Source organism: Tympanuchus pallidicinctus, unplaced genomic scaffold (genome assembly GCF_026119805.1).
Source record: "Tympanuchus pallidicinctus isolate F22 unplaced genomic scaffold, pur_lepc_1.0 scaffold17, whole genome shotgun sequence".
NCBI lineage: Eukaryota > Metazoa > Chordata > Aves > Galliformes > Phasianidae > Tympanuchus > Tympanuchus pallidicinctus.
Window position 1 is genome coordinate 12,799,054 of NW_026294690.1, and position 26,670 is coordinate 12,825,723.

At 41.9% G+C, this 26,670-nt stretch overlaps 1 protein-coding gene across 3 annotated transcripts in view; it reads left to right on the plus strand.

Moving 5' to 3' along the window:
* PTPRG (protein tyrosine phosphatase receptor type G) overlaps nt 1-25,695 on the plus strand; it is a 429,273-nt gene extending 403,578 nt beyond the window's left edge. For all 3 annotated transcript variants that reach the window (XM_052678992.1, XM_052678993.1, XM_052678994.1), the window contains 15 exons: nt 110-201; nt 9,340-9,436; nt 10,824-10,906; nt 11,128-11,262; nt 11,494-11,628; nt 12,054-12,226; nt 12,931-13,066; nt 13,406-13,552; nt 15,396-15,489; nt 17,311-17,387; nt 17,811-17,939; nt 19,562-19,708; nt 20,476-20,618; nt 23,660-23,795; nt 24,433-25,695. In XM_052678992.1, the coding sequence (XP_052534952.1) occupies nt 110-201; nt 9,340-9,436; nt 10,824-10,906; nt 11,128-11,262; nt 11,494-11,628; nt 12,054-12,226; nt 12,931-13,066; nt 13,406-13,552; nt 15,396-15,489; nt 17,311-17,387; nt 17,811-17,939; nt 19,562-19,708; nt 20,476-20,618; nt 23,660-23,795; nt 24,433-24,579 (1,871 nt within the window). In that variant the 3' untranslated portion in view covers nt 24,580-25,695. The remainder of the gene's footprint in view (nt 1-109; nt 202-9,339; nt 9,437-10,823; nt 10,907-11,127; nt 11,263-11,493; nt 11,629-12,053; nt 12,227-12,930; nt 13,067-13,405; nt 13,553-15,395; nt 15,490-17,310; nt 17,388-17,810; nt 17,940-19,561; nt 19,709-20,475; nt 20,619-23,659; nt 23,796-24,432) is intronic.
* Nucleotides 25,696-26,670: the final 975 nt, after the last annotated feature.

A 26,670-nucleotide genomic window follows, 5' to 3' on the forward strand; every position in this document is an offset into this window, starting at 1 on the left:
TGTGTGTTAGCACTCGGTACTTTATTTCCCAAGTCTGCAGCTGAGAGTGGATCTTGAAATTTTACATATGAGACAAATGGCAACCCTGAGTGTCTCTTTCTTTCTACAGATGATATGGAAGCAATTCCAGTCAAGCAGTTCGTTAAACACATCAGCGAGCTGTATTCTAATAACCAGCATGGGTTCTCAGAAGACTTTGAGGTATGATTTAATGATCCTCTAGTAAAATGTTGTTTTCCTAAAGTTAATTGCGTATTAATAGTAAGGGGCTGTGTGACATCTGTGTGATGCTGTCGTGTCAGGTAAATGCAATACTCAAATGCATCAGGAGAAAGAGAGAAAGACCAATTTGCCACCAGGTATGAACAGTCTGGGACTGGATGTTTACAGAAGGCTTCTCCACGCCACAGAGCAAGAGTCTGAGGCGGGCTTCTATTACAGTTAGTGCCTTTAAGGGGAACCTTACTTAGTTTTTATTATATGCCTGCAACATGAAGATGCAAGCAGTTGTTTTCAATTCCATATTTCTCTTATAATCTGCAGCTGATTTTAGTCCTGTTGGCCCAGAATTTGTTTTTTCAAGTCGTGCTAATAAGATACTTAGCCTTTGTCCAAAAGGAGCAGAACAGTGCTCACTGTGAGAGAGAATAACAGTTTTTGGTCTTCAGTGAAAAAACCCAAACAATGGCTGTTCCTTCTGTTTGCACTATCGGTTCCTGGAGTCCTTCCTCCATTGCTATTGGAGCAATTGGTTATTTTGTTCCAGTAAAAGATTAAGGCTTGTTTGTGAGTGTTCACTTAATGTTAACTATTTTAAAATTTGCATCTTACTAGCTTTTTAGAACAGATTCTGACCTATAAATATGCTATAAATTGGAAGTAATTCCAAAGAAATGAAAGCAATTTGCACTGACTGGGTTACCAAACCCATACTGCCAAAATATGGTAAACATCACATAGCATGAGGATGGACTGCAGTCGCATGCTAAGAATTCAGTATTCTCTGCCTAGTTTTTAGACATGTCTTGCATTCAGTCTAATCACAATCACAGCTGAACTTTGAGAAGTGTAGAGAAATAGGAGGAGCCCCAGGAAATTGCATTGGAGCTGTGGATACTGGCTTCCCCATCAGCAAAAAGAGGTGTGTTCGTGCAAAGCATGTGAACTACACAGGCAGCTCTGCTTACAAACAAGGCAATGAAACAAAATAGGTGGCCTAATATCTACAGCTTCTTTACTTACTGCAATAAAGACAAGACTGTATGTGGGAATTGTTTTTAATGGGATCATTTAAAACATTTATCGTTGCTGTTTGTTTACTGTCTATAAAGAGTGGCTGCTTTGTATGATGCCCAAAAACCATTGTGCAAGTTAGAAACATTTTGTATTCATGAGGAAGGCAAATGTGTAAGGTGTTAAAGTGATTTAGTTCAATTGACTGCTGGCTGGATGGCTGAGCAGGAATATTGAGGCATTTAACAATGTTGATGGTATTCAGGACAAACATTTATTCTCCAGAGAGTAGAATTTGATCAGGGTGATCAAATGCAACTCACTCTTCTCAATTATTTATGAATTGCGACCCCAGTGCTATTCATCACAGCTGGGTTTTACACCATTTAATTATTCAAAATAATCACCATCACATTTGTAAACTTGGTCTGGCTTTAAGCTGGCTTTGCTTCAGCTGTCACAAAATCACTGCTATTAACAAATGTTGGACACCTTACGTCCATGTTTTAGGGAAGGAAAACACTGCTCTAATAGCCCTATTTCTCCCTTTCTCCCAGAGCCCCCGGCTGCGGGTGCCACACCATAGCTGCCAGTCAGGAGACATGGCTGGAGCCAATTAGTCCTGTTCCTGGGAGCGCAGGGTCCCCTCAGCAGGAACTTAAACTCTCCAGCTGCACTGCACACGAATTCTGTTCTCCCCACTGGCTCAAAATTTAGATAACCTCCTTTGAAGTCAGCATAGCTGCATCAGTTGTGTGTTCTGTGTCGCTGTGGTCTCTGCCTCCTAAAGACTAAACAAAATCTTCTACAGTGAAGAGAGGGAGCAGGAACAAGAAGGTCACTGGTTGGGATCAACCTCCCAGCTCCCTTTCATTGCTTATGTTCTGCCCTGTGGACACCCCGGGGGCCTCATTTTCTGCCTTACAGTTCACAGAGATGGGATGGAAGAGTGAAGCCAGAATTGTTCACAGACCCTGTGGGTGAAATGATGCCTGCTTTTTGGTGTGAATCTCTGCCTGTGTTTTTGGCAGCTGTGTGTTGTGTGCAGTTCATTTTTAAATGAAGAAGGTGCCTGTGAAAGTGAATTTTATGAATGCTACCTCCGTCCTCTTAAAATGAGTGTAATTACAGCAAGATCTTTCCTGAATGTGCTTAGGAAGCGTTTCATGTGCAGAGGAAAAAAGGACTGGGAACTCACAAATCCTGTGATGGAAAGTACATCCAAACTGATTCCTTATTCCCTGTGGGTAACTGCAGTGCAGGTACCCAGCTTTCTTGTCTGGTGATAGCTGGGCTTTCCTCTATGTACAGAACTGCTGAGATTTCCTTTGAGTCCCATGAATTTTCAGTTTTTGATATAAGCTAGACATCACCCAATTTGATATTGAGCAACGTTAACTTTCTGAACTCAAGTCCACACTCATGCATTATCAGTGCTGGTTTCTGATGTAACTCTTTGTATTTCAGCTTGGGATTTGTTTGACTTAAAGCTGAGAAAAGCTCAAGGAACTTTTTTGGCTTGTTCCCAGGCAGCACCAGCCCTTTTTGCCGTGGCATATGGGGTGAGATGCCATGTTTTCACTGGGCAGCACTGGGGCAGGGTTTGGTGCCTCTTTCCCTGTGTGCACTGGAACAAGACTGAGGAGAGACTGAGAGGTGTAGCCAGGAATTTTCTTGGCATTGCTATTTAATAGACGTTTACAGACTTTTCTTCCATAAATTTCTGGCTGCTTCTCAAACCCTGGTAGACTCTTAGTACCTAAAAGCTCTAATGCCCAGCTTCCCACAGCAGTGAATTCTATAATTTGTTTCTCTAGAAAGGATTTCCTTTTGTTTTAACTCATGCCTGATAACACCTCTGTGTCTCCTGGTTTTTGCATTACAAAGTACATCCTTTTTCATTTAAACGCTTCGTATGATTCTCTGTGCTTCTGTGTATGATATTATCCCTTCCTTAATCAACATTTTTGAAATCTGAAGTATTTGATCTGTTGTTTGAGGAAGCCATTGTACACTTAGGGTGACACCTTTTTTCTTCCTTTGCCTTATCCTTTCTGAGGTGGGGAGACCGAAACTGTGCACAGCGTGTAATGAGTGGATTTACTGCAGAGTTCTGCAGGAGCACAGTGATGTTTTCTCTTTGGTTTTCTATTACTTTCATCCTTCCTAACATACTATTTGTTTTTTAACAACTATTGAGCACTCAGCTGACACCTCTAGAAAACTATCAGCTGTGACCCCAAGGTCTCGTCACTGAATGGCAATAGCAAATTGAGAAGCTGTCAGTGTGTATATATAGTTAGGGTTGTTTTTCTCAAGTACATCACTTTGCATTTATCAACATTGAATTTCATTTGCCATTTTATCATTCAGCCACTTCATACTGGGAGATCATTCTGCTTCCCTTGGCAAACAGCTTTTTTTTTTTTTTTTTTTTTTAAATTATCCTGAGTAATTTTGTATTATAAACACACTTTGTCTCCTTTGCAGTCCATTTATGAATAGATTAGGTCCCCACGATGTCCCACTGGAGAAATGTGAACACTGACAATTCCCACGTGGTAAATACCTGTTCATATGCAAAAGGAATTTTCCTTTTGCTTCTCAACAGATCAGTTTTTTGAGTAATGTTTTCTGAGAGGCCTTTTCAAAAACATTTCAGAAATCCATATATGTGACTCTCTTCTAGACTGTCCTTGCCTATGGGCTTCCTCAGGGACCTCTCCACGGTGTGTTAGAGGCACTCACTAACTCTGCTATTTATTATAGTGTCTAGCAGTTTTCCCCATAGACCAGTCAGACTTAGTGGGCTGTAGTGCCTGAAATCCCTTCTGATTCTCTTTTGCAAAACTGGTGTCACATTCGCCATCTTCTGTCCCCCTGATACTCAGTCTGATTACGTAGGGCCTGTGCCCTCCAAATTCTTGTATCAGAAAGAGTGTGAAGTGCCACCTCCCACTGTAAAGCTTTTCACTCCCTCCTCCTGGCCTGTTTCTGGAAGAGCACAGTAATTTCTTCTCATAGTCATGTCCTTTTGCTCTGAGATTGGAGCATTAGGCCAAGAAATCACCCTCCATCCCCAAAGCTAACTGTGAATTTGTGTATTATAATGTCCTATTTGGATTTCTGAGATCCGATGATTTTATTTACCTCCCCCCAAATTCTGAGGGGGTCGGTCAGCACTGCTGCAGGAGCGATTAGAGCTGGTGAGTGCCGTCTCTGCAGACCTCTCTCCTGCCTGTGGCTGTCCGAGTGCAGTGAATCATTGCCAATTTGGAGTCTGAACAGGCTCGCTGAACTCGGAGGCAGGCTGTCTAGCTCCCTCATCACATAAATTGAAAATATCTTTATTCTCCAGCGGCACCTTCTTCTAAACGTCTCAAAGAGTAAGAAAATAACGAATCCATATCTTCAGTGATGGGGCAGGGATTTGCTGGCGTTATTCTCATGGTTGTTGCGACTCGGGGCAGGGGTCACAAGCTCTCTTTAACCAGCGACCTCGGAATGTTATTCTCTTGTGAAGGGCTGCATTGAAGACTGAGATAATGCTGTGCTTTGCACATTTCTTGAGACACTAAAAATACTGTGTAGTTATACTGGCGTCCTTTACAGATTAGACACAGCGTACACCAGACCCATACTTATTACAGTATCTACACCAAGGAATTTGGCACTAGAAAGATGCCATTTCAAAAGCGTGCTGCTAGCAAACATTGCTGCAGTGGGAAATGTTTTAGAAACCTGACCTAAAACTGCCATAATTAAAGGTATTCTCAGGCTGTGCATTGCTGCAGTGAAAGCAAAGGGAAGCAGCACTGTGCAGCTGGAGGATGAAGGATCCCTGCAGAGGAGGGCCTTCCTGGAGTCTAGCTTACTGTCAGACCAACAAGGTGGCATGAATTAAGAGATAAAGTTGAAGAGAAACAGCAAAAGAAATTCAGATACCGTACAATCATTTAGGTTGAAAAAGACCCTTAAGATCATCAAGTCCAACCATCAACCTGACCTACCATTCACATCACCAAGTCCCTTAGTGCCACATCCACATAGTTCTTAAATACCTCCTGGCTGGCTGTCACTAATGATATTCTCAAAAGTCTGTGCCTAGAAGCCCCGCTCAGAGGAACCATAGCTGCACATGAGGAGTGCGAGATTTTGGTCGTATTCCCACCTCCATACACACCGAAGGGCAGGATGCAGTGAGCAGATGCTCCACCATCCGCTGCTCTCACATCTGCAGGCAGCACTGGGTATACAGCCCAGCAGCATGCACGCCTCATCAGTGGTCCCAACTTGCTCACACTTGCATCAATTTTTAACTCTTTATTCAGGATTCCTCCACTGTTATCCCTGTGTTCAGTCCTTTTGGTTTATTTGTTTTCCCCTTCTGTCTAGGCTGTCCCCAGCTCACCTCTCTCTTTAAGTGCCATCAGAGAGTTTCTACTAGTGCTAAATTATTGCAAAAATCTACACTGCTCCTGTGGGAGATCTTCAGATGCTATTTGCTGTCTCTATTGGTGTGCCATGTTTGCTGTGATAAAAGAAACAGCAAGAGCACTACCAGAGAACTCTCTAATTTGGGATTAAAATAATACATCAAAAATGATCTTAAAGGCGAGTGAACGAACTGCTTTGGTACTGAAAAATACCACAATTATATCAAAACGGAGCGATGGATCTTCTCTAATTTAGCCCTTCAGATTAGGATCCTTCCTTTGTTCATGACTCCTGCTCATTGCTATTCATAGGCTTTTACAGTTCAGCTCCTCCTAGGACATCTCCTTAATGAACTAATGGGAAACAACAGCAGCACTGCATAAGGCCAAATCAAGAGACCGAGTTCCTGCTCAGTCACTGTAGCAAAAATTCCTGCTCAGAGCCTTGTATTGCCAGCAAGATGCTGGAGCTGTTTGATTTTACACTTAAATGGAAATTCTTTGAAGTTTAGGAGAAACTAATCTTTAACTTGTTTCAGAAAGGCAATGAAAATGGGTCGTTAAACCTGGGTGTATCAAATTCCAATTAGCATTAGCATGGACAATATAATTAAAAGCTAAATTAGCCATAATAGCGTAGACTAGAACACTTTTTACAGTAACTAACAGTCAACTGAAACGATGCACTTGGTTTCTTGGGTTGTCAATGATAAGTTGAAAGGACAGAATGAGATCTTTTATCCATTTATCTTTGGACAGTAATGTGTTCTGCAGAGTTAAACACGAGGAGCAGCAGCACACCTTTACAATCACTAGAAGAGACCAAGCAGCATTGAGGAAACTGAAGAAAAGAGCCCAGAGCTGAAAAGTTCCTTTGATATGAGATGGTGAATAATGCACGTAGTGATAGGGGCAGTGTTCTGCTCTGAGGTGCTAAAAGCAGTTAAGTGCTAATTGCAGAGTTTGTTAAGGCTGCAGTGAGCAGCCTGGGATCAGACCTGACCTGGCCGTTTGCCTGCAAACTTAGGCTGTACCAGTGATCCAACGTGGGGATGCCTCACATGCAGATGAATGACTTGCCAGCCAGCAGGAAGCTGGAGGATGTCGTCTGTCCTCTGGCCCCTTGTCGGCCAGCTGCAGTGCCCCAGTGCCTTCTTTGCTTTGTGGACTGGAGCAGGCAGGCTGAGCCTGAAATGGCCTTTTATTGTTCTACACTGATGTTACAAAAGACAAGGGAAAAGGAAAAAGGAGGCGCATTGGCAAGGGGAGGCTTTTCTTGAACGGCCTCCTTTTGCTGTTCTTCTGCAGGGTGCAGGGTAGGAATCCACCATTGTAGCAGTTTGCAGGAGTATTAAAATTCATTTAAAACGTTCAGTGTTAAGAAAAGGCATTTTCAGAGGATCAGCTCTCACAGCATAAGACCTTCTTTTCCACTGCTGTGTTTTTCACCATCTTCCCTTAATCTTCCTCTTCTATTAACTTTGTATTGGCCAGCTGGGAACACGTACAGCTGAGAAAACAGTCGGCATCAACATAAAAAGGTTAATTAAAGTGATTAACCTTACCAACAATTCCCTTATGGAAGAATCCTATAGAATTTAATAGAAAGGGATGCATTTACTATGTAGTATTTAAACTGTCAGAGAAAATTCCTTAGCAGGGATGTAATTCCCTATTAAATTCTCTAACTTTTGAGAGTATTCTCCACAGAACCTTACTGGATTCATCTGCACTGCATGTGGCATAAATATTTCAACGCTAATAACGTCTAAAGAGAGTTTTGTAGCGATATGTGTTTGAAGTCAGGCTTTTCAGAAATGGAGGAGCATTTTTTAGGGGTGACCTCGAGCAGCACAGCAAGGATGTTACATGATTTCAACATGTAGAAAAATAAATAAATAGAAGGTAAAAGAAAGTGTCATTAAATGAAAGCAAGAGGGAAGTGATGCTGCTTTGCCATTTGTGAGTGAGGCTGCACTGATCCTGCCTGGTGTATAAGCAGAAGTCACCTGTTTACTGGAGCTGACAAACAGCATCAGGGGAAGCACACACTGTAGTGTGGGTTTTCTTCTGTGCTAGAAATGGAACTATGAAAATTCTATTAGGACCAGCTGAGAGTTTTGCCTGATTCTTCTTTGTCTTTGCTCAGCTCATCTCCTTGAATGTGAATGTAGTGTATTTCTCCCTGTGGAGAAAAAAGCGATTGTTATTTGGGAGTGTCGTGTGGCCATAAAAGCTGTAAAATGCTCAAGGTTTTAGTATACTTGGCACTTTCAAAATGTAAATGTTGAGGAAGATATGAAAACTGCAGTGCATCTCCTTTGTGAAACGTCTGCATAGTGCTGAACTCTGATACATCTGCTGTTTGTATAGCATTTCTCTTGATAATTTTTCTCTGTCACTTAGCTTGTGCTCTTTGTAGCAGCTGTGAGCTCCTAATGACTTTCTCTCTTAGGCAGGTTCTATGCTGTTGTTTTTAAAGCCCATAGTACAGAGCAATTCGGTGCTTCCCCATCCATCCTTGGGGAAATGGATTCTATTTGGCGAGATTTCTGGGACTTGGCAGTGATTTGAATAACTAGCTTCTTCCACCATTTTGTTAATTCCAAACATTGATATGTTTTTCAAAAATGTGTTTTAAAACTGCAAATATTTAAGCTAATGATGAAAAGGGGGTTTGCTTTGTCAGGAAGGTTGTAAAAGAAGAAAATCTGACTCAGAAGTGGTATAATATTTGAGTTGGAGGATTGCAGTGATTTGGTTTGCAGGGCAGTCCTGATGGGTGTAACTGTAGGGCAGCCTGGCCGAGGGAAATAGCTGCTCTTCTGAAAGGGCAAAGAACCGATGGTGCACTGCCCCATTTCAGTAGCTCTGCCTTCTGCTCTTCAGTGAGGTGAGGAAGGATCAGGTGAAGAGCTGGAAAGTCAATTGGAATTAGGTATCTGACCTAACTAGGCTGCTGTCTGCATTTCTAGCTTCATGAGCACTTTGCAAGCCCAAATGCGTCCCGCTTTGTAAATGACTGAATAGACGTAGCTCCAGAATATATACGTGGATACAACCTTTTATCTTTTTCACTGTATTGTTGGCTGTTAATCACTGTCCAAGCAGTGGTATTTAAAGCACTAGCTGCTACCTTCAGCAATCTATTTTATTTATACTTTATAAAAGGCATCTCTTCAGAGAACTAGCAAAAGGTCAATGCCAAACTGAAATGTCAGAAACCCTGTTTGGAGAGGTTATAAGCAAATAAGTTATCCTGCAGTCAAAAGTCTTCTGTTGAAATGGTTTTGATGTTTAATTTCGTAGCCTACACTGGGGCCGTTCCTGCCTTTGAAAGCACTCTGTCTGCTGAAGAGGGGAGAGAGTGGGGCATCAGGAGATGCAGTCCAGAAGATGGATGGACTGCTGGTCAGAGGGGCACAGTAGACTACTGCAGTGCCCAGACTGCATCTGTCACAGGTCTGTGGAGAGAAGGACATCAGGGAGCAGCGAATGCCTTCTTAGTTTAAGCAGACCATGTCCTACAGCACAATACTGAATGACTGTGTTTAATCCAGCGAGTAAGATATTGGTACTTTAAACATGGTTTCTGTGAGCTGTTGCAGAAGGAGATAAAACTTCATTCTTTGTGCTGACACATTTTCTGTTTGAATAATTTTATGCCTAGGAAGTGCAGCGCTGTACGGCCGACATGAACATCACTGCAGAGCACTCCAACCACCCTGACAACAAGCACAAGAACAGATACATCAACATCCTAGCGTGTAAGTAAGCACAACTGCAAGCATGTTTAATCAGCCAGGAAAGGCACTCTCACAACGTGTCTGTGTGGTCTGAAGTTGTATTGTTCCACAACAACTAATAAATATGTGGAATTGCAGCTGGGAGGGCATTTTCCTTCTAAAGGCAGTGGACATTCTTGCTTCTCTGAGGCTACAATTTCACTCCAGCTTTTGTTTTAAAGTATTTTGCAGTTTGATGGTCCAAGTGTAGGTTTAGAAGTTATCAGTTTACTATGAAACTTTGTGGAGGAATAACTGGGATAAATTGATGATCAGAGCTCTTCTGCTTGCAAACATCTGAAAACTGGCCTAAGGGAAGTGCATGGTGGAGCAGCGAGTTTTACTGATGATCCCTGGGATTCCTTTGTATTCCCAAAGATGCTAAATCTTACAGAGTACATCTGCTGTATTTCAACCTGCTTCAACTGTGTGTATGACTTGGACAAGCGGTGATCTTTGTAGCACAGTGCTGGCTTTGCCTGTATTCCTCTGAGAACTGCAAATCTGGACACAGCTCTGGAGTGCAGATTTGTACAGGGCTGGAGTGTAAATGCGGTAACTTTTCTCAGATGTGGAACAAATGGCAGATGCAGCAGTTACTGTGGTTTAGGAATGAAAATGGAGAGCAACGACATTAAGTTCCTGTGTTTATAAATGTTGCAGTAAATCTTGAATGTTTTTCATGGCATAGGGATTAAATGGGTGTATCCCATGCTTAGAATCAGTCGAGGTACAGGCTGAGCACCAGTAGCACTCTCGCTGCGTGTCCTTGTGCAAGGAGATCCTTTGCAATTGTCCCAGCTGTGATTTTAGACAGAGGGGTCTGGTCCCTCTAAGCACTGAGAGAAGCACCCTTAGAGAACTGAAGCAGGAACTTCAGTACTACAGATGGCACCAGGAGAAACCTCTTTCTCCATTCATATGTTGGAAGGCAAATAAAGCCGATGTTTCCTTCTTGAAGTTAGCCTATGTCTCATTTCTGCATGTGTTGGAAGCACCTCCCAGCCCCACACTGCTGCTCAAAAACAGAAGGGCTGCCATTTTTTTTCTGATTTAAGCAAGAAGCCAGGTATTGGAGTGCAAGAAGAACAAGAGCTAAAGAGTGCAACAGCGTGATCCAAAGTCTGTCTTCTCAGTGTGTTGAGGGTGGTGAAGGAGTGGGGACATTTGCTCTGCTCCTTGAGCCAGCAGAGCTGAGTGACTGCTACCATGATCAGATGGCCGAGAACAGTCACATTCCACTTCAATCCAAAGCCAGTTGCTTCAAGGAATTAATAAGGGCTACTCCAATACATGGGAATTAGGATGTTTTCTTGCAATTCTGCATCATATTTCCTTAATGCTTCTTGTTCTGTTCTTTGTCCTGCAGATGATCACAGTAGGGTGAAGCTGAGGCCTTTACCAGGAAAAGATTCTAAGCACAGTGACTACATTAATGCTAATTACGTTGATGTAAGTTATTTGAATTATTTTTTCTTCTCTAAATCCTTCCCCAGCGAGGAAGCATTGCTACTCGTGAAATGTTCATGTTTTCCAGCTTCACGTAAGAGTTTTGCTACAAATTCCTCGCTATTCTGAATGAGAAAGGCACCTTTCTTTGTTACCTTTAAATTATTAATTTCTCTGCCATGATACTGCTTTCATCTCACTTAGCATTATGGTTTTCTTTGAAGGGTTACAACAAAGCAAAAGCCTACATTGCTACCCAGGGACCTTTAAAGTCTACCTTTGAAGATTTCTGGAGGATGATTTGGGAACAAAATACTGGAATCATTGTCATGATCACAAACCTTGTTGAAAAAGGAAGAGTAAGAGATTTTCTAGTTTGTTAGCAAATACTCCTTACCATCTCTCCAAATCACGTGGGCAGAATTTGTTTTAAATGGTCTGGGATGATACATGCTGATGTCTAAAATGTACCTAAATAACTGAGGGTTACATAGCTAGCCATGATTTTACTTTTTAAAAAAGCTCTAACCACAAATACAAAGAAGCAGCTCAAACCTTCAGCCAACCCATCCAACTATGTCTTTGTTCAGAGAAAATGCGATCAGTACTGGCCGTCAGAGAATAGCGAGGAGTATGGCAACATAATAGTCACGCTGAAGAGCACAAACATTCATGCCTGCTACACTGTGCGCCGCTTCACGGTCAGGAACACAAAGATGAAAAAGGTGGGTGAAGCCTTCACTGTTCTCATCCAGATGCCTTCTAGCTTGTGCGGGATGCAAGCCACACAGGAGCAAAATTCAGCTGTTGTGTAGGCAACTTGAAGCAGCAGTGAATGGGAAATGAATAAGCAAAAATAGGATTACAAGGAATCTGGTGATAGGTTTAACCTGTATTTCTTTCTCTCGAGTTTGTTACCACCTTGGTATCAGAGCTGCTGCTGTCATTACCTATTCCTGTACATCTTTTCCTTGCACTGTGTCTCCACCAAACAAAAGCAGAGCTGCAGGAGATTCTTTTTGTCATAGTCCAACACATTTTCATCTGGGCAAGCTAATAGGACCAAATGGAGGAATGGAAGTAAAACCGAAGGATTCTTTGCTTCTCTTTCCTGATCTTTCTCTTCTTTCTGCTTACAATTTGCATGCAGGGTCAGAAAGGAAACCCAAAAGGGCGCCAGAACGAGAGAACGGTTATTCAGTATCACTACACTCAGTGGCCTGACATGGGTGTGCCAGAGTATGCCCTTCCTGTGCTGACCTTCGTTAGGAGATCATCTGCAGCCAGAACCCCGGACATGGGACCAGTGGTTGTGCACTGCAGGTATGAAGGATCACAGAATCATAGAATGGCTGGGGTTGGAAGGGCCCTCAGAGATCATTGAATTCCAACCTGATGCCGTGGGCTGGTCGCCAGCCACCAGCTCAGGCTGTACAGGGCCCCTTCCAGCCTGGACTCCACTTCCAGGGATGGGGCACGCATGGCTCTCTGGGCAGCCTGTTCAAGCACCTCATCAACCTCTCAGTGAAAAATTGCCCCATGATATCTGATTTAAATAGATGTGATCAAATGCTTGATGGTCAATATACCTATTTTGCAGTGTGTGCTCTTTTAAATGCCTGTGAAGGCAAGCACTGTACATTATTAAGACAGCAGTGTGCCTGCCCTATGGATGCAGGGAGATGTGAGTTGGCTTAGCCTACATTTGAAGCGTGCTCTAATCAAAAAATCCTAGTTGCATTAGCAGCATGATGCTGAGCTGCTGAGCATTGCACTGATGAGGCTGTGCAATTCCTGGTTCTGAAGCCTGATTTCCTGCCCATTCAGCACACGGGGAGGGCAGGATCACCTCCACTGGCAACCAGAAAGTTCCTAGAAAACTAAAGTATTTTGTTCAGGAATTTTCATGATTGAGGCTAGCAGTGAACTGAAAGTCTAGGAATAGGTGCATTTGTTTAGTTCTGTTCTGCTGTTGTGTTTAGTGTGGCTTGGCTGTATTACATGGGTTTCTCTTACGTTTTTTGTAGTGCTGGTGTTGGCAGAACTGGAACCTACATTGTGATTGACAGTATGCTGCAACAGATAAAAGACAAAAGCACAGTTAATGTCCTGGGTTTCCTGAAACATATCAGGACACAGCGCAACTACCTCGTCCAGACAGAGGTAAAGATTGCAGTGGGGCTCAGTGTATGGCCATATTCATTTTTATGTTGCAGTCAAAGAGCAAATAGATTTTTCAGTTACATCCCTGTAAGTATTGAATATATCACCAGATATTTGTTGCACTGAAATGCCTCTCTTTTTCTAGACCAGAAATTTCAGATTTTGCTTATGACTTTTTCAGAGCTGTGTGTGTTAACACTTGTGAATGTTTTTTTTTTATTTGGCCATATTTGCACGTGTGGGTTATTTTGCATACCCTCCTTTGGTGCTCTACCCCTCAGTTAAAGCCAGCCATTTAGTTTATTCCAAGCGCTTACCTGACATGCTTTGTTTATCTAGGAGCAGTACATTTTTATTCATGATGCCTTGTTGGAAGCCATCCTTGGGAAGGAGACTGAAGTATCTGCAAACCAGCTGCATAGTTATGTTAACAGCATCCTCATACCTGGCATAGGAGGGAAGACACGATTAGAAAAACAATTCAAGGTAAGGCTTATCACTCCCATCCAGAGGGACCTAATTTCTCCACTTTGTGTTGCTTGGTATGCCTTCCCTGTTTGTTGTCATAGATAATGAACCTAACCAGAACACTTCATTAGCACAGCAGAGCATCTTGGGAAGTTCAGGGCACAACAAGTCAGCCATGCTTCTGGGAATCAGCACTAATGCTCTTGAAGTCAAAGGTGCAAAGAGGAACACGAGCATTGCTTTGAAGCGTGCTGCTGATAGTCTCCCCATTTTGAAGGAGCTGAGTGTTCCTGGGCCTGTGGGTAGTTTGGCTGGAGGTCTTACTCAAAACAGTGATTCTTGTGCATATATATATGGAGAAAGAAATGAGATGAGGTTCTTAGTGCAACTCACTATTTCCGTGATGTAGATAAATAATTTAAAATGTTTTAACATCAAGAAACACAACATGCCTTTCCATTGCTAATAGCTGTGCTTGCTGCTTTTCCCTACTGTATTATAGCTGCATTCATCGTGGCCAAAGTAAAATTATTTGCTTGGATCTGTATGAAACCTACAATTTTCTGATTGTGTTTTTTGAATGCATTTATAATTTTTTTTGTGGGACTGCATTTCATATGATCACACGTGATGTCATTTTTCACACCTAAACTCAGTTTAATAGCCACATAAGGAACTGAAGCTGTTAAATTTTAACAGGTGAAAAGCTATTCAAAAAATGAACAAGGTGGTCTCAGAATGCACTTGTAGAAATGTCAGTACTCTCAATCAAGAAAGACATTCCAGGTGCATAATTACCACATCAAAGAAACAAGCGCAGAAGTGTGCACACACACACAGGAGAGAAAGACACTTTATTAGAAAAAAATTATTCCACTGCTATAAAAAATACCAAGTTATAAGGATGAAGATGTTTTCTTACGACTTATGGCAAAATTTGCAAATTGGAGGTGCCGTTTTCCAAAATGGCTTACTTACTCTGCTGGAGCTGCACAAGTGTTTAGAAACTCTGGAACTTCCAGTGTAACAATGCCAGTACGTAGATGAGTGAAGTGCTGTCGTGATTAGAATGGGTTTGAAACTGGGACTAAGAAAGCAGTGATTATTACGTTTTTCCCTGATTTCTGCTGCTGCCTTAGAGCTGGCAGAAAATAACTCGTGCTCATGCCTTGGTGCAGAAGTTCACTTACAACCGACTGAGAGTAAAATTACCCTGAGTAATGAGTTGCTGGTGCAAGAGATGGAAAAGCCACCTTCACCCTTCTTGCTCTGGGAGAGTTCCCCATACGCTGGGGGAATATTCAAAGACAAATCTGCCTCTCTGACTTTTCATTGTGCCTGGAATGAATTTAGCAGAGCAGATAATACAACTCTTAGCCTCAAATCTCTGCTGCTGGTGTGCTGAGTTCCCAAAAGGCCTGGCAGAAAAAAAAGGTATTCTGGAGGAATTATCTTGCTTTCATTTTGAAAGAAAACATGAAAGTTTGTGTGGTTGGTTTTTTTTTTTTTTCATAGTTTTATTTTGCTAGCTTTTGTTCCTCGAGACTTGCTTCCAACTGAACGTATCTGCAAGTCTTTGAAATATATTCTCAAAGATAACTAAACGTACTGTTCTGTGAAAATGCATTTTGATGGAACTTCATTTTCAGGATGCTTCAAAGCTAAGAGCTGTAGAGATCTTTTTAGCCATTAAACAAATTGTATGAAAAGATGATTTCCATTGGCATCTTGAGTATTTTAAACAAGTTTAACAACACAATGTATTCTTGTACTGATGCTTCTTCCTGGGAGTTGGCAAAGAAACCACCTCTCTTCAGGTAGAGTGCTGTGAGGACTGACTTGCTACTTTATTTTGTTTCAGCTGGTTACACAGTGTAATGCAAAATATGTGGAATGCTTCAGTGCTCAGAAAGACTGCAACAAAGAGAAGAACAGGAACTCATCAGTCGTGCCATGTAAGATCGCACCTTCGGTTTGATCTCCGCCTAGCATAACTTCTTGCAGTGAACACTTCCTGTGTTATGCATGAAAAGGCGTAGCCACAAGCAAGAACAAGTGTGATCTGTATAGACCAAGCTGTCCTGTCTTTGCAAAATTACTCTGAAATCATAGAATCATAGAATCATAGAATCACAAAGGTTGGAAAAGACCTAAAAGATCACCTAGTCCAACCGTTCACCCATTCCCAATAGCTCCCACTAAACCATGTCCCTCAACACAACATCCAGCCTTTCCTTGAACACCCTCAGGGTCAGTGACTCCACCACCTCCCTGGGCATCCATTCCAGTGCCTGACCACCCTTTCTGAAAAGTAATACTTCCTCATGTCCAGCCTGAATCTCCCCTGCCGTAGCTTGAAGCCATTCCCCCTGGTCCTATCACTAATGACACGAGAGAAGAGGCCGACCCCCAGCTCACTACAACCTCCCTTCAGGAAGTTATAGAGAGCAATCAGGTCCCCCCTGAGCCTCCTCTTCTCCAGGCTGAACATTCCCAGCTCCTTCAGCCTCTCCTCATATGGCCTGTGTTCCAGACCCCTCACCAGCTTTGTTGCCCTCCTTTGAACACGTTCCAGGGCCTCAATATCTTTCTTGCAGTGAGGGGCCCAAAACTGGACACAGTACTCGAGGTGCAGCCTCACTAGTGCTGAATATAGGGGAGCAATCACTAGTGCTGAATATAAGGGAAATGGAATGAAAGAAAACAGTTATGGTGTCAGTTAGGTATACTGCCCAAGTGAAACGTTAATGTGAAGTGCTTAAGAATTTGAATAATTAGGTGGAGGATAAACCTATGGAATACTGTGATAATTACTTTGATGCAGCTCTCAGCTCAGGTGAGATCTCCCAGAGTGATTGGCACAAGTGTTTTTATGATGTACTTTGTAGTACATTTGTTTTCTGTGTGCAAGCCTTCCTCAGGTTTGAGGGCCACAGTTTCACAGACGTTAATATGGAATCTGTGCACAGCTGCCTGGCAGCATGAACTTGCTAAGACCAAGCATAGTCATGATGTCATTCCCATCACGTTGCCCAGAGCACAGGGCATACAGGGTAAGCAGTGCTCAAAGTAGTGCACTGCTATAAGGGCACAGGTTTTGTTATGAAGTTTGGTAACAAAAAGAGAAATCGCCAGGATATACATGATAAACAAAGGTGAATGGACTGAAATAGACTGTATGACCTCACAGATTGTGTCCTGTCTCTGCAGTGATTTCAGTTTGGCAGTAGGAGCCTGTCAGTTGGGTTCAGGATGTTGTTGAATCCAACCCTCAAACACAGAGCAGTGCAGACCTGCTGGAGAACATTTGCTTGCTTCTGAGTTTTTGCCCTTGATGGAAGGGTTTTATCTGAAAAGGTTATCTCACCTTCCAGATGGGAGGAATGAGTGGTGGCTGTGCTATGGAGAGGTAGGGAAAGCAAAATCAGTCACCTGGGTTTTTGTGCTGCTAGAAACAAATGGAATGCTACAGTCAAAAATTACCTGAAATCCCCTGTTATCACTGCATATACTGTTATTCGGTAATTCAGCCTGCTGTGAAAATCTTTGCTATAGTAAAATTTGATTCCTAAAATTACTTTGTCCTTGTGGGAATATTGTGCAACGTTCTCTTTTATATTTTGTGTTAGCAGGCAGTGCTTTAACACGGTTAAGTGCAGGCCTGCTCCTGCAGGAGATGGGAGCTGCAGTGTTTGGTTTGTTAACGTCTGAGAAATTCCTGCTTTCTGCAATGGGCCATGATCAGACTCTGATATTCTTTTATCTTTGTCTTATAGCTGAGCGTGCTAGAGTGGGCTTGGCACCACTGCCTGGAATGAAGGGAACTGATTACATTAATGCCTCTTATATCATGGTGAGGAAGCCAACGCCTAATTACAAAGTAAAATCAATTCTGAGGTGCTAAATACCAGATGCCTGTAATTGTCTTAATTCTGTATGTAATGGCTGTGTATTAACGAATGAGATTTTAACACCTTCCCCGTAATGTAAAGCTATTAACTGTGTTTTATTAAAGATTGTTGCTTAAGAAAATTAAATACTAGATGCATTTAGATGGAATGTGTATTTTCCTGAGATACAGTCAAATAAATACTGGGATTTAGAATAAGTGAAAACAACAGGGACTTTGCTGGAAATGGCGCTACAGAAATTACAGTTTGTGCAAAAATATTGTGGAATAAAATGAAATAGGGTCATCATATGTGCCCGCAGATAAAATTAATGCTTCAGAAGTATTGAAGGCAATCAGTAATTGTGGTTTGTTTTGCTGGAAAAGGGCTACTACAGGAGTAACGAGTTCATCATAACCCAACATCCGCTGCCACATACAACTAAAGATTTCTGGAGAATGATCTGGGATCACAATGCACAGATCATCGTCATGCTGCCAGACAACCAGAGCCTGGTGAGTGAAGCACCTCCTTGCCTGTGTCATAGAGCAGTGACTTAGCTCAGCCAGCCACCAGGGTTGTAGAATCACAGAATCATTAAGGTTTGAAAAGACCACTAAGATCATCAAGTCCAACCATCAACCCATCACCACTGTGCCCACTAAACCACGTCACTAAGTGCAGCATCTACCACCTTCTTGAGCACCTCCAGGGATGGTGACTTCCCAGCTCCCTGGGCAGCCTGTTCAGTACTCTTTATAAGAAGACATTTTTCTTCACATCCAACTTGAGCCTCCCCTGGGTCACTTCATTGCATGCTGTAGCTATACTTTCCGTTGAAAGCAAAGCCAGTTTGCAAGTCACCTCCTCAAACTTTGTCCTAAGCTTGTTACAAAAGACTAGGGCAAGGGCTTTGAGAAGAGCAGAAATACAAAGCAAAGACATGAGAAAAGTTGCTTGTTTCCAGGAGTCGAAGGCCATGAGGACTTAAGGCTATGAAAGGTTATAGAAGTTATTTTAATGTCAGCAAAAGTGAACGTGTATGTTAATTTGTGAGACAGAGAGAGAGAAACAGGTGACACAAGTGAAGTGCTAATCAGTGCTTCCACGTTTACTAACATGTCTCAAGAGGACACTGCAAATAATGAAGAATTAAAAGGTTTGGGTTTTTTCATACATACATCACTGAGGTGAACAGACAATTGTAGCTGAGAGTGGTAGAGAAACCACCTCTGTTACAGCTGAAAAATAGCAGTCATGAGAGGCAGCAGTATAAATATTATACTCAATACTTAAATATGATATCATTAAACTGAAGAGGCAGCATTCTATATGCTTCCCATGTGCAGTGCAACTGCAGGGCAAAGAGCATTCAGTGAAATGTGATTGAATCAGAAAGTACTAATGAAACAGAGAGTATCAGGTAGAAATGAAGAGGTTGATCTTGTCTTTAAAAGTCTGTAGACTGGCTCTGCAGAGCACTGGACTCAGCTGTATTGCTTACAAGGATGCCTGGTGCCAGCTTTCATCTTTGGTGAGCCCAGAACGGAGGCTGTCTACAGGGCAGTAGTGTCTGTGCTTTGGTTCATTGTTTGGCTTGTGACGTTGGCTGCCAGGAAGGGGTGGGATGGGACCAAGGCAGTATTTTCCCCTACCCTTAAAAATTCTACCCCTACATGAAGTGTCTTGTCTGTCTTCCACCTAGATCTGATCCAAAGACCTTCCACTGACATCCTTGAGTTTTGGCTTAGACCACAATAGATACAAATTCAAAATAGTAAGCAATTAATTGTAAAGGTCAATGAGTTTTATCTAAACAAGTGTCTAACTTTTATGAAAAACTGTGTAGGCAGGAGGTAATATAACACAAAGGTTAAGTGGAAGCGAGGTAAGAGAACCATTTCCCCATGAAACCAATTAAAAAGCAAGTGTTACCTGTTTGGACTCACAAAAGAGGGGCCTGGCAAGCTTAATGACTTCTAGTAGACTAATAGTGAGTTGGTTTTAGACAAAAATATCTTTTAAGTGTCAGCTCTTTATCATCTCTATGTATCAAACCAGTTTTTTGATCTGCTGGATTTTTCAGTTGCACACAAGATATCTGGAAGTCTGCAGTAGTGTTTTTCCTTTCTTCCAGGCAGAAGATGAGTTTGTGTACTGGCCAAGTCGTGAGGAATCTATGAACTGTGAGGCCTTTACTGTGACCCTTATCAGCAAAGACAGACTGTGCCTCTCTAACGAAGAGCAAATTATCATCCATGACTTTATCCTTGAAGCTACCCAGGTAAAATAAACCTCCAATTTTGGGTCTTGGCTTTTCTCCAAAATGCTAGTCATGTCATTTAAATAGGGCAGAAGAAAAGTTCCCTAGCAGTATTGAAAGCTGCGTACTTGTAAATGCACGTGCATGCCTGTTGCTCACAGGGGAAAGTTGTTCTCATTGACTCCTCCCTCCCACATCTTCTACTTCCAGGTGGATCCCTTTAGCTCGCAAGGCTGTAGTATTTAGTGTTTGACACATTTGAAAGTGAAAACATCATTTGTCATTCAGTAATTACAAAAGTAGATTGAATTATTCTTTGTAAAGTACACCAAGGTCCTGTTTCTGCTTATAAAATTCACAGTGTAATTGTGTGGGGCGTTAATTACTGGGGATTATTTATCAAGTACATTTATTTTGAGTTGAAAGTCTGCCTCTACTTTGGTTTCAGAATTGCAGCTAGATTTTGCTGCACAACATTGGTTTGGCAAACCCTTTTAAATTTAAATTCCCTGGTTGGTTTCCTCTTGTTTGAATTTTGACCTGTGAACTCAGAGGGAAGCCATGAAATAAAGAACAAAATCTTTATCAATTAAAATTGCATTATTTTAGGATGTTCAGCAGTACAGAGATGCTACAGTTATGTATCTTCTCTCTTCTTATATACACAGTTTGGAAGAAGATTCCTTCTCAGTGTGTAGAGAGGCTCTTTCTTCTTTCATTCTTTCATCGTGGAGTGGGTAAATGTGAAACTGAGGCAGCTAATGCTGGGGCTGATCTTTTCATTTCAGGATGATTACGTTCTGGAAGTCCGCCACTTTCAGTGTCCTAAATGGCCAAACCCAGATGCTCCCATAAGCAGTACCTTTGAACTTATCAATGTAATTAAGGAAGAGGCCTTAACGAGGGATGGCCCCACCATAGTTCATGATGAGTATGTCATCTCTTTTCTCTCATTTATGTGAACAATATGCAGAGTTACTGAAGAGTGCTTGTTAGGATTGATGTCTATTCTTGCATGGAATGGATGGGGTTTTGTGTCTGAGGAGCAGGATCAGGGTATTTACATTTCCAGGAATGAGGTTTCAGTTGGCACTGAGGCCAAATACATTTTGTTTGTTGTAATTTTTGTGTTGGCTGTTGTCTTGGGTGGACTTAGAAAGCGTGTTTGCTTTGTATGCAGTTTGCATACTTCTGTACATAGAAGTGTCCCAGACAAATTCTACAGCAGGTTTCAGAACCCAGCGGAGCCCAGGTTCAGATAAAGTCCTTGTGCCCAGTAGAGGCTTATGGAAACCAATTTCAAAGCAGACCTGAGCTCATGTCTGACAACTCGGGTTTAACATGCAGGTAAGACACAGAACAGGCTCAGCTTGGCTGTGTCTCGGGATGAGCAGCAGTATCTTGCCACAAGGATTTTAAAGTTTTCTGAGAGCAATTTTCTTTCTCTTCTTTCTTCTTTCCCAAAACATCCCTAGGGGCCATATGGTGCCAAGTGGGAGGGAGCCCGTTAACACAGGGCCAGCATGTCCCAACACTTGTCTCTTTTGTAGTGTAATGGTAAGCATTGTCTTGCCAGCTATGCTTGAATGCCCAGTTGTAAAAGATGCTAAATACTGCGGTGCATATTATTGATTTGCATTCATTATGGAGCTGCAAAATACTGTTGCTGTGAAGCCAGAGCCGGAGTCTAACAGGACTGTCTTTGGAAGAAGCTGTTTCGTGGTGGGCAGAGTGCTTTCAGGCTTTTTTTTTAACTCTGCCATCAAAATCCCAAGGCAGCCCAATTTCTGACACCGCTTGGGTTCTCCTTTGAGCGGACAAAAAGGCAGCGTAAATGACTGCTAGCCCTCAAGCCCCTGCCCTGGGGTCTGTCAGCCCTTTTGCCATTGCTACCAGACAGACAGAGTTAGTGGAAGTCTTAGAAATCTTTGCCTTTTGTGTAACAGTGTTACTGGTGCACTCTGCCATTCCCGTGTTGGGATCAGCTTTGTGTGGTTGCGTGCTCCGACCTGCTGCTGCTGCAAGAGCTCTCCCTTCATATCAGAGTTCTTCCCAAAAGGTTCCTGCAAATGGTGCCTTGGGCTGAAGGAAGTAGTTTTCCTCCCAGTTTCCTGCCTTGCTGCCACTTGGTGTGAGCTCTGCTGGCTTTTGCCGGCACTTATTAATTCCAGGCTAGTTTTAATATTCATGCTTTGGGTAGTTTGAAGTGAGGTTTTGCTGCTCTTGCAGTACTTAAGATTATGTTTTACAAAATTAGAACCATTATTGATTTGGGTATTCATATTAGACCTAAAGAAAAAAATCAGAATCTCATTTCTAGCAGTGCTGAGTCATTCTTTCTGTAAATTGCTTTTTTGGTTTATTTGTCATATTCAATGATTTTATTTTTATGCCTAATACATAATTTGGATCCTGCTTTTCACTGGAGCCAAAGCAAATGTAGCTGAAAATGAAAATTTCCCTTTACTACATGCAGCTACTATATCACATAATCCACTAATAATTACAACTGCGGATTAATTCCAAATATATGAATTTTCAGATGCTAAATGCACGTGGTATTTAGGAAGTACACGGTGGGATGAACTTGATAACAACATTTCAAAGTAGTTCTAAAATTCCAACTGGAGACTGCTGCCAAGAACGTTAAATGTAACTGCCCATGTGCAAGCAACTACATGAAGTCTGAAAGTTGCATAACTTTCAGAGCGTTGAGCATTCGGCTTGCTGGGAGGTGGTGGCAAAGAACCCCAGTGGAAATGAGGCCGTTAGGCCCAAGAGGCATTTTGTTGTGTTCCACCCATGGCACGCACAAAGGCCCCTGTGCCCAGTGTTCCTGCAGGTGCCCTGCTTCTTCCATAGATTTTTCATCAAATATAGCAGGTCTATTGTGATCTGATTTCTGTTTCCAATTCCCAGGCAAATTGAGTTTCCAAAAATCATATGAAATTAAGTCAGCATATGTCTCGATTTCCACAGGAGCGCTGTAAAAAAATCCTAGTGGTAATCTTATTGTACCAGATGGCATTGCAGCTCTCGCTGATTATTTAAGCTTTTATGTACAGTTCTCCAAACAGCTTATGGAGTAAGTCAGCACCAACGTCCCCCTTTGCAGGTCAGGGTGTTTAGATACCGACTTCCTCAAAGTCACAAAACTGGGACAGAGTTTCAATCTCCTGAGTAATGAGAGAGCAGAGTTCAGCTGCAGCTCCTCAGAAGCAATTATGGGCTCCTGCTGCTTAGGATCCTTTGTCCCCTGCCCCACAAAGGCACGTGTGACTCCAGCATACCGCAGATTTAGCAGCAGTAAGATTTCTGTGTGGCCAGTTATGTCGAGGACACACAGTCCTTCCCCTGACAAACAGGCATCGCTCAGGTTCTTCCTAAGTGACAGCCCAGCTCAACTTACCAGGATCTGCAATGTCTCTTGGGTGCCCAACTCAGGAGTGTTGCATTTCGCTTAGGAGTCAGACCTTAGGAAGACTGCGAGGTGCTGCCCCACTTACTTGTGAGCACCTCGTATCCGTGTTAGTTGTATTTCATTATCAGATGCAGAGGAACAGACAGGTCTCATTTCTTTTAATCATTTATGTTTTGCTTGAGCTCCCACTGAGGTACTTAAAATACGCTCAGCTGTAATGCGGATGCTTTCAGTACATGTGGCAGGTGAGAACTGATTTCACTGTTACACCCTGCAAGCTGGGTATGTTTAAAAGGCTCACATCCTTCTGCTGATACAGTTCTTCATACTGAGTAGTGCAGATATCCTGAGATGAATGGGGTGCCATCACTTTTCTTTTTTGTTGTTGTTGTTGAAATGACCAAAAATAACCCAGTATAAAGCAATCATCTGCTAGACATGAAGTTGAACTACAGTAATCAAATGAAGTCCATGTCAACATGTTCGTGGCTCCGTGTCGGGGGGCCCAGGGGTGTTTCTGAGTATCTTATCCCGTTGCTGTGGTTTTTCAGGTATGGAGCTGTGTCAGCGGGAACGCTATGTGCCCTTACCACTCTGTCCCAGCAGCTGGAGAATGAAAATGCTGTTGATGTTTTCCAGGTGGCAAAGATGATAAATCTTATGCGGCCCGGAGTATTTACAGACATCGTAAGTCCCTAAATAGAATATAAATGGAGAGTTTATGAGATTTTCATCTGAGACCACAAGCATGAACTGAAACGCACGTTGTGTGCATTACCAAACCCCACAGCTTCTGCTGCCTTCTCTTGAATTTAAGCCCACCACTGATTTAACACGGTTATGTATTTGAAATGGCTGAATGTGGAACAATTATCAATGAAACGATGCACTGAATTCATCATATGAAATCATATAATGGGCATCAATTGTACATTACTGTTTAAAATCAACGTGCTGATGGAATAAAGAGGAAAGCAGGGCAACTGGACAAATGTCCTTCTTGCTGGGAAATTAGTAATGACACAGTGGTGTTTTTGCATTATTCTGTTTCTCCTGCAGTTTCCTTATAATGTCAACAGAAAGACTTCTCTTCAGTGGGCAGCAGATCAGCAATAATATAAAATGCTCACAATTAGGATGTTGGGCTGATAATGTTAAGCTGGATTAACACAGGCAATCACTCTCAAAGTATTTTTCTGTGATGTATGTATGCTTCTAGTAACAAATATCCATCACCTTCCTTAAAATGCCACACGTCAGTGCCGTTCACCTGCATGCAATGAAAGCATTGAGGTAACTTAGGTAACTTGTCTTTCTATTCCAGGAGCAGTACCAGTTTCTTTATAAGGCAATGCTGAGCTTGGTCAGCACTAAGGAGAATGGAAATGGTCCCATGACACTGGACAAAAACGGTGCTGTGATGGCCAGCGATGAATCGGATCCCGCAGAAAGCATGGAGTCTCTTGTCTAATTGGAAACCTGAAAAGGCACTTAATTTGTAGAACTTCTGAAGACTGAGCGAACTTTTTTGAGGCCTTTTTTGCCAGACTCTAGGTTATACAATAACCCAATTACTTTTTTACACTGATAAAAGTTTTGATATTTATTTTTTGCCATTTTATGTCTTAATGGTATCCTACTGAGCATTTGCACCTCTGTTTATTTCACACAGTGAAACGCAATTTTATCTAGTTTGCACTATATGATCAGTGTTACTGCCTATAATCTTCTAATACAAAACAAGCCCTGATGTGACATTCCATGACAACAAACATGCTTTTTCTGTTTTGTTTAAATGCAGTGAAGTTTTGCTAAACTACAGTGACCCTTGAATTTTCAATCTTGAATGCTAGGCGAGATGGATTCTTTCTACAACAGATACTGTACCCCTTCATTCCATATTTATTATTTTAATTATCATGTCACAACTTTGCTAACGGTATTCTGCATTCCAGTGGAGTGGATGAGCAGCGTTCATCCTTCTTGACAAAATGTGGCAGGTGATTATTAGCTACAGTGAAGGTGTAATGGCCTTGTGGAGCAGAAACAATTATTTCTGTATTGTTTCACGTTACTGTTTTGTACGCTCACAGACCTAAGACTTGCTTCACATGGAATAGAAAATCACCTACAATATAATTATGAATTAGATGCAATTCATGTGTGGGACGCAGTGACAGGTTTTGATTTTACAATCTCAAAGTTTCTCCATTTATGCAGAAAAATGTCAGTTTTTGCTTTTAGCCAGCCCTGCGATGGGAAAATATTTTGGTTTGATTTTCATCAAAGCCGATGCAGTAAGAAATCTCCTACAGCCCCAGGTCAGACCTGTTTTCAGATATATTGAAGGTAGCAATATTTTACATTACTAAGCTATTCAATATTTTAAACACATTAATTTCCTTACTATTTCTTGAATATGACCTCACACCTAATGGTATGTTACATGATGACAGGCGTTTCTTAATTTCATAACTGTTAGATGCCATTTTTACAGGTGTGTAATTTTCATACTTTAGTGCTAAAACATAAAGTACTGATCCATATTTACTGGTGAAGCAAACTAATAAAAAAAACTACCTATAAAGTTACATTCTCCCTCTTTTTTTTGCCAGACTAATTCTTTAGCACAACCCTAGTTTATTGTGTTTTCCCTCCCACACCAATGAACTGGTTTTTCCCAGATTATATAAATCATTTGAATTGTTGTTTGGAGCATCTAAGTATACATTCTCATTGGCTCCCTTTTCTTTTGCATTTCATTGCGATTCAACACCGTTCATCTTTATTTAACAGAAGAAGTAAGCACATACTTAATTCTCCAGAGATAAAGCCGATCATTTCCTTCATAGCTCTGCCGAACAGAGAGGGGTTATGGAATCTGCCTTGAGAATGAAATATGTTGTTTCAGGCATCCTGATGTTTGGTATACAATCACAGGCACCATCTTTACATATGGCGTTAATTTCTTTTCGATTCCAGCTGCACAGAGCATGCATTGTATTTCTGGGACTTGTCAAAAATATTGCAGTGTGTTTTTCTTTTCAGTGTAAAACTTTCTGCCAGCTGGGGCCTGCTAGAACAGACACATGGCAAGGCAAAATCTTCTTCTTGTGTTGGAGGGGAGGGCAAAGAGGAAGGTTAGCTAAGGGGAAGGTTCCGTAGATGTTCCATGCAGAAGGAAGCTGAAAGTGACATTTCTATGGAGAGTAGGTCTGTGAGTTTGGAACCTCTTGAGGTACAGAGTGATGCAGGCCCACTGGGAGCAGAGAGCTGTGCAGACTGGTATGTGCTAACATCTGGCCTTTTATTTTTAACAGAAAGACTTCCTTCTATGGATAGACTTGATTAATTCCCACACCAAAATATTTAAGAGTTCACCAGCAACCTTTTGCATGGTTACCCTTTTCTCACCAGTCTGTGGAATCCCTCAGTACAAGTGCTCCACATAACTGCTAATGCTGAACAGTGTGATACATCCATGGTTTCCTTGAGGAAATCCCATGTCCAGCACCAGCTAGTCCAAATAAAAACTGTGCAAAACTTTTCAAAAGGATGCATT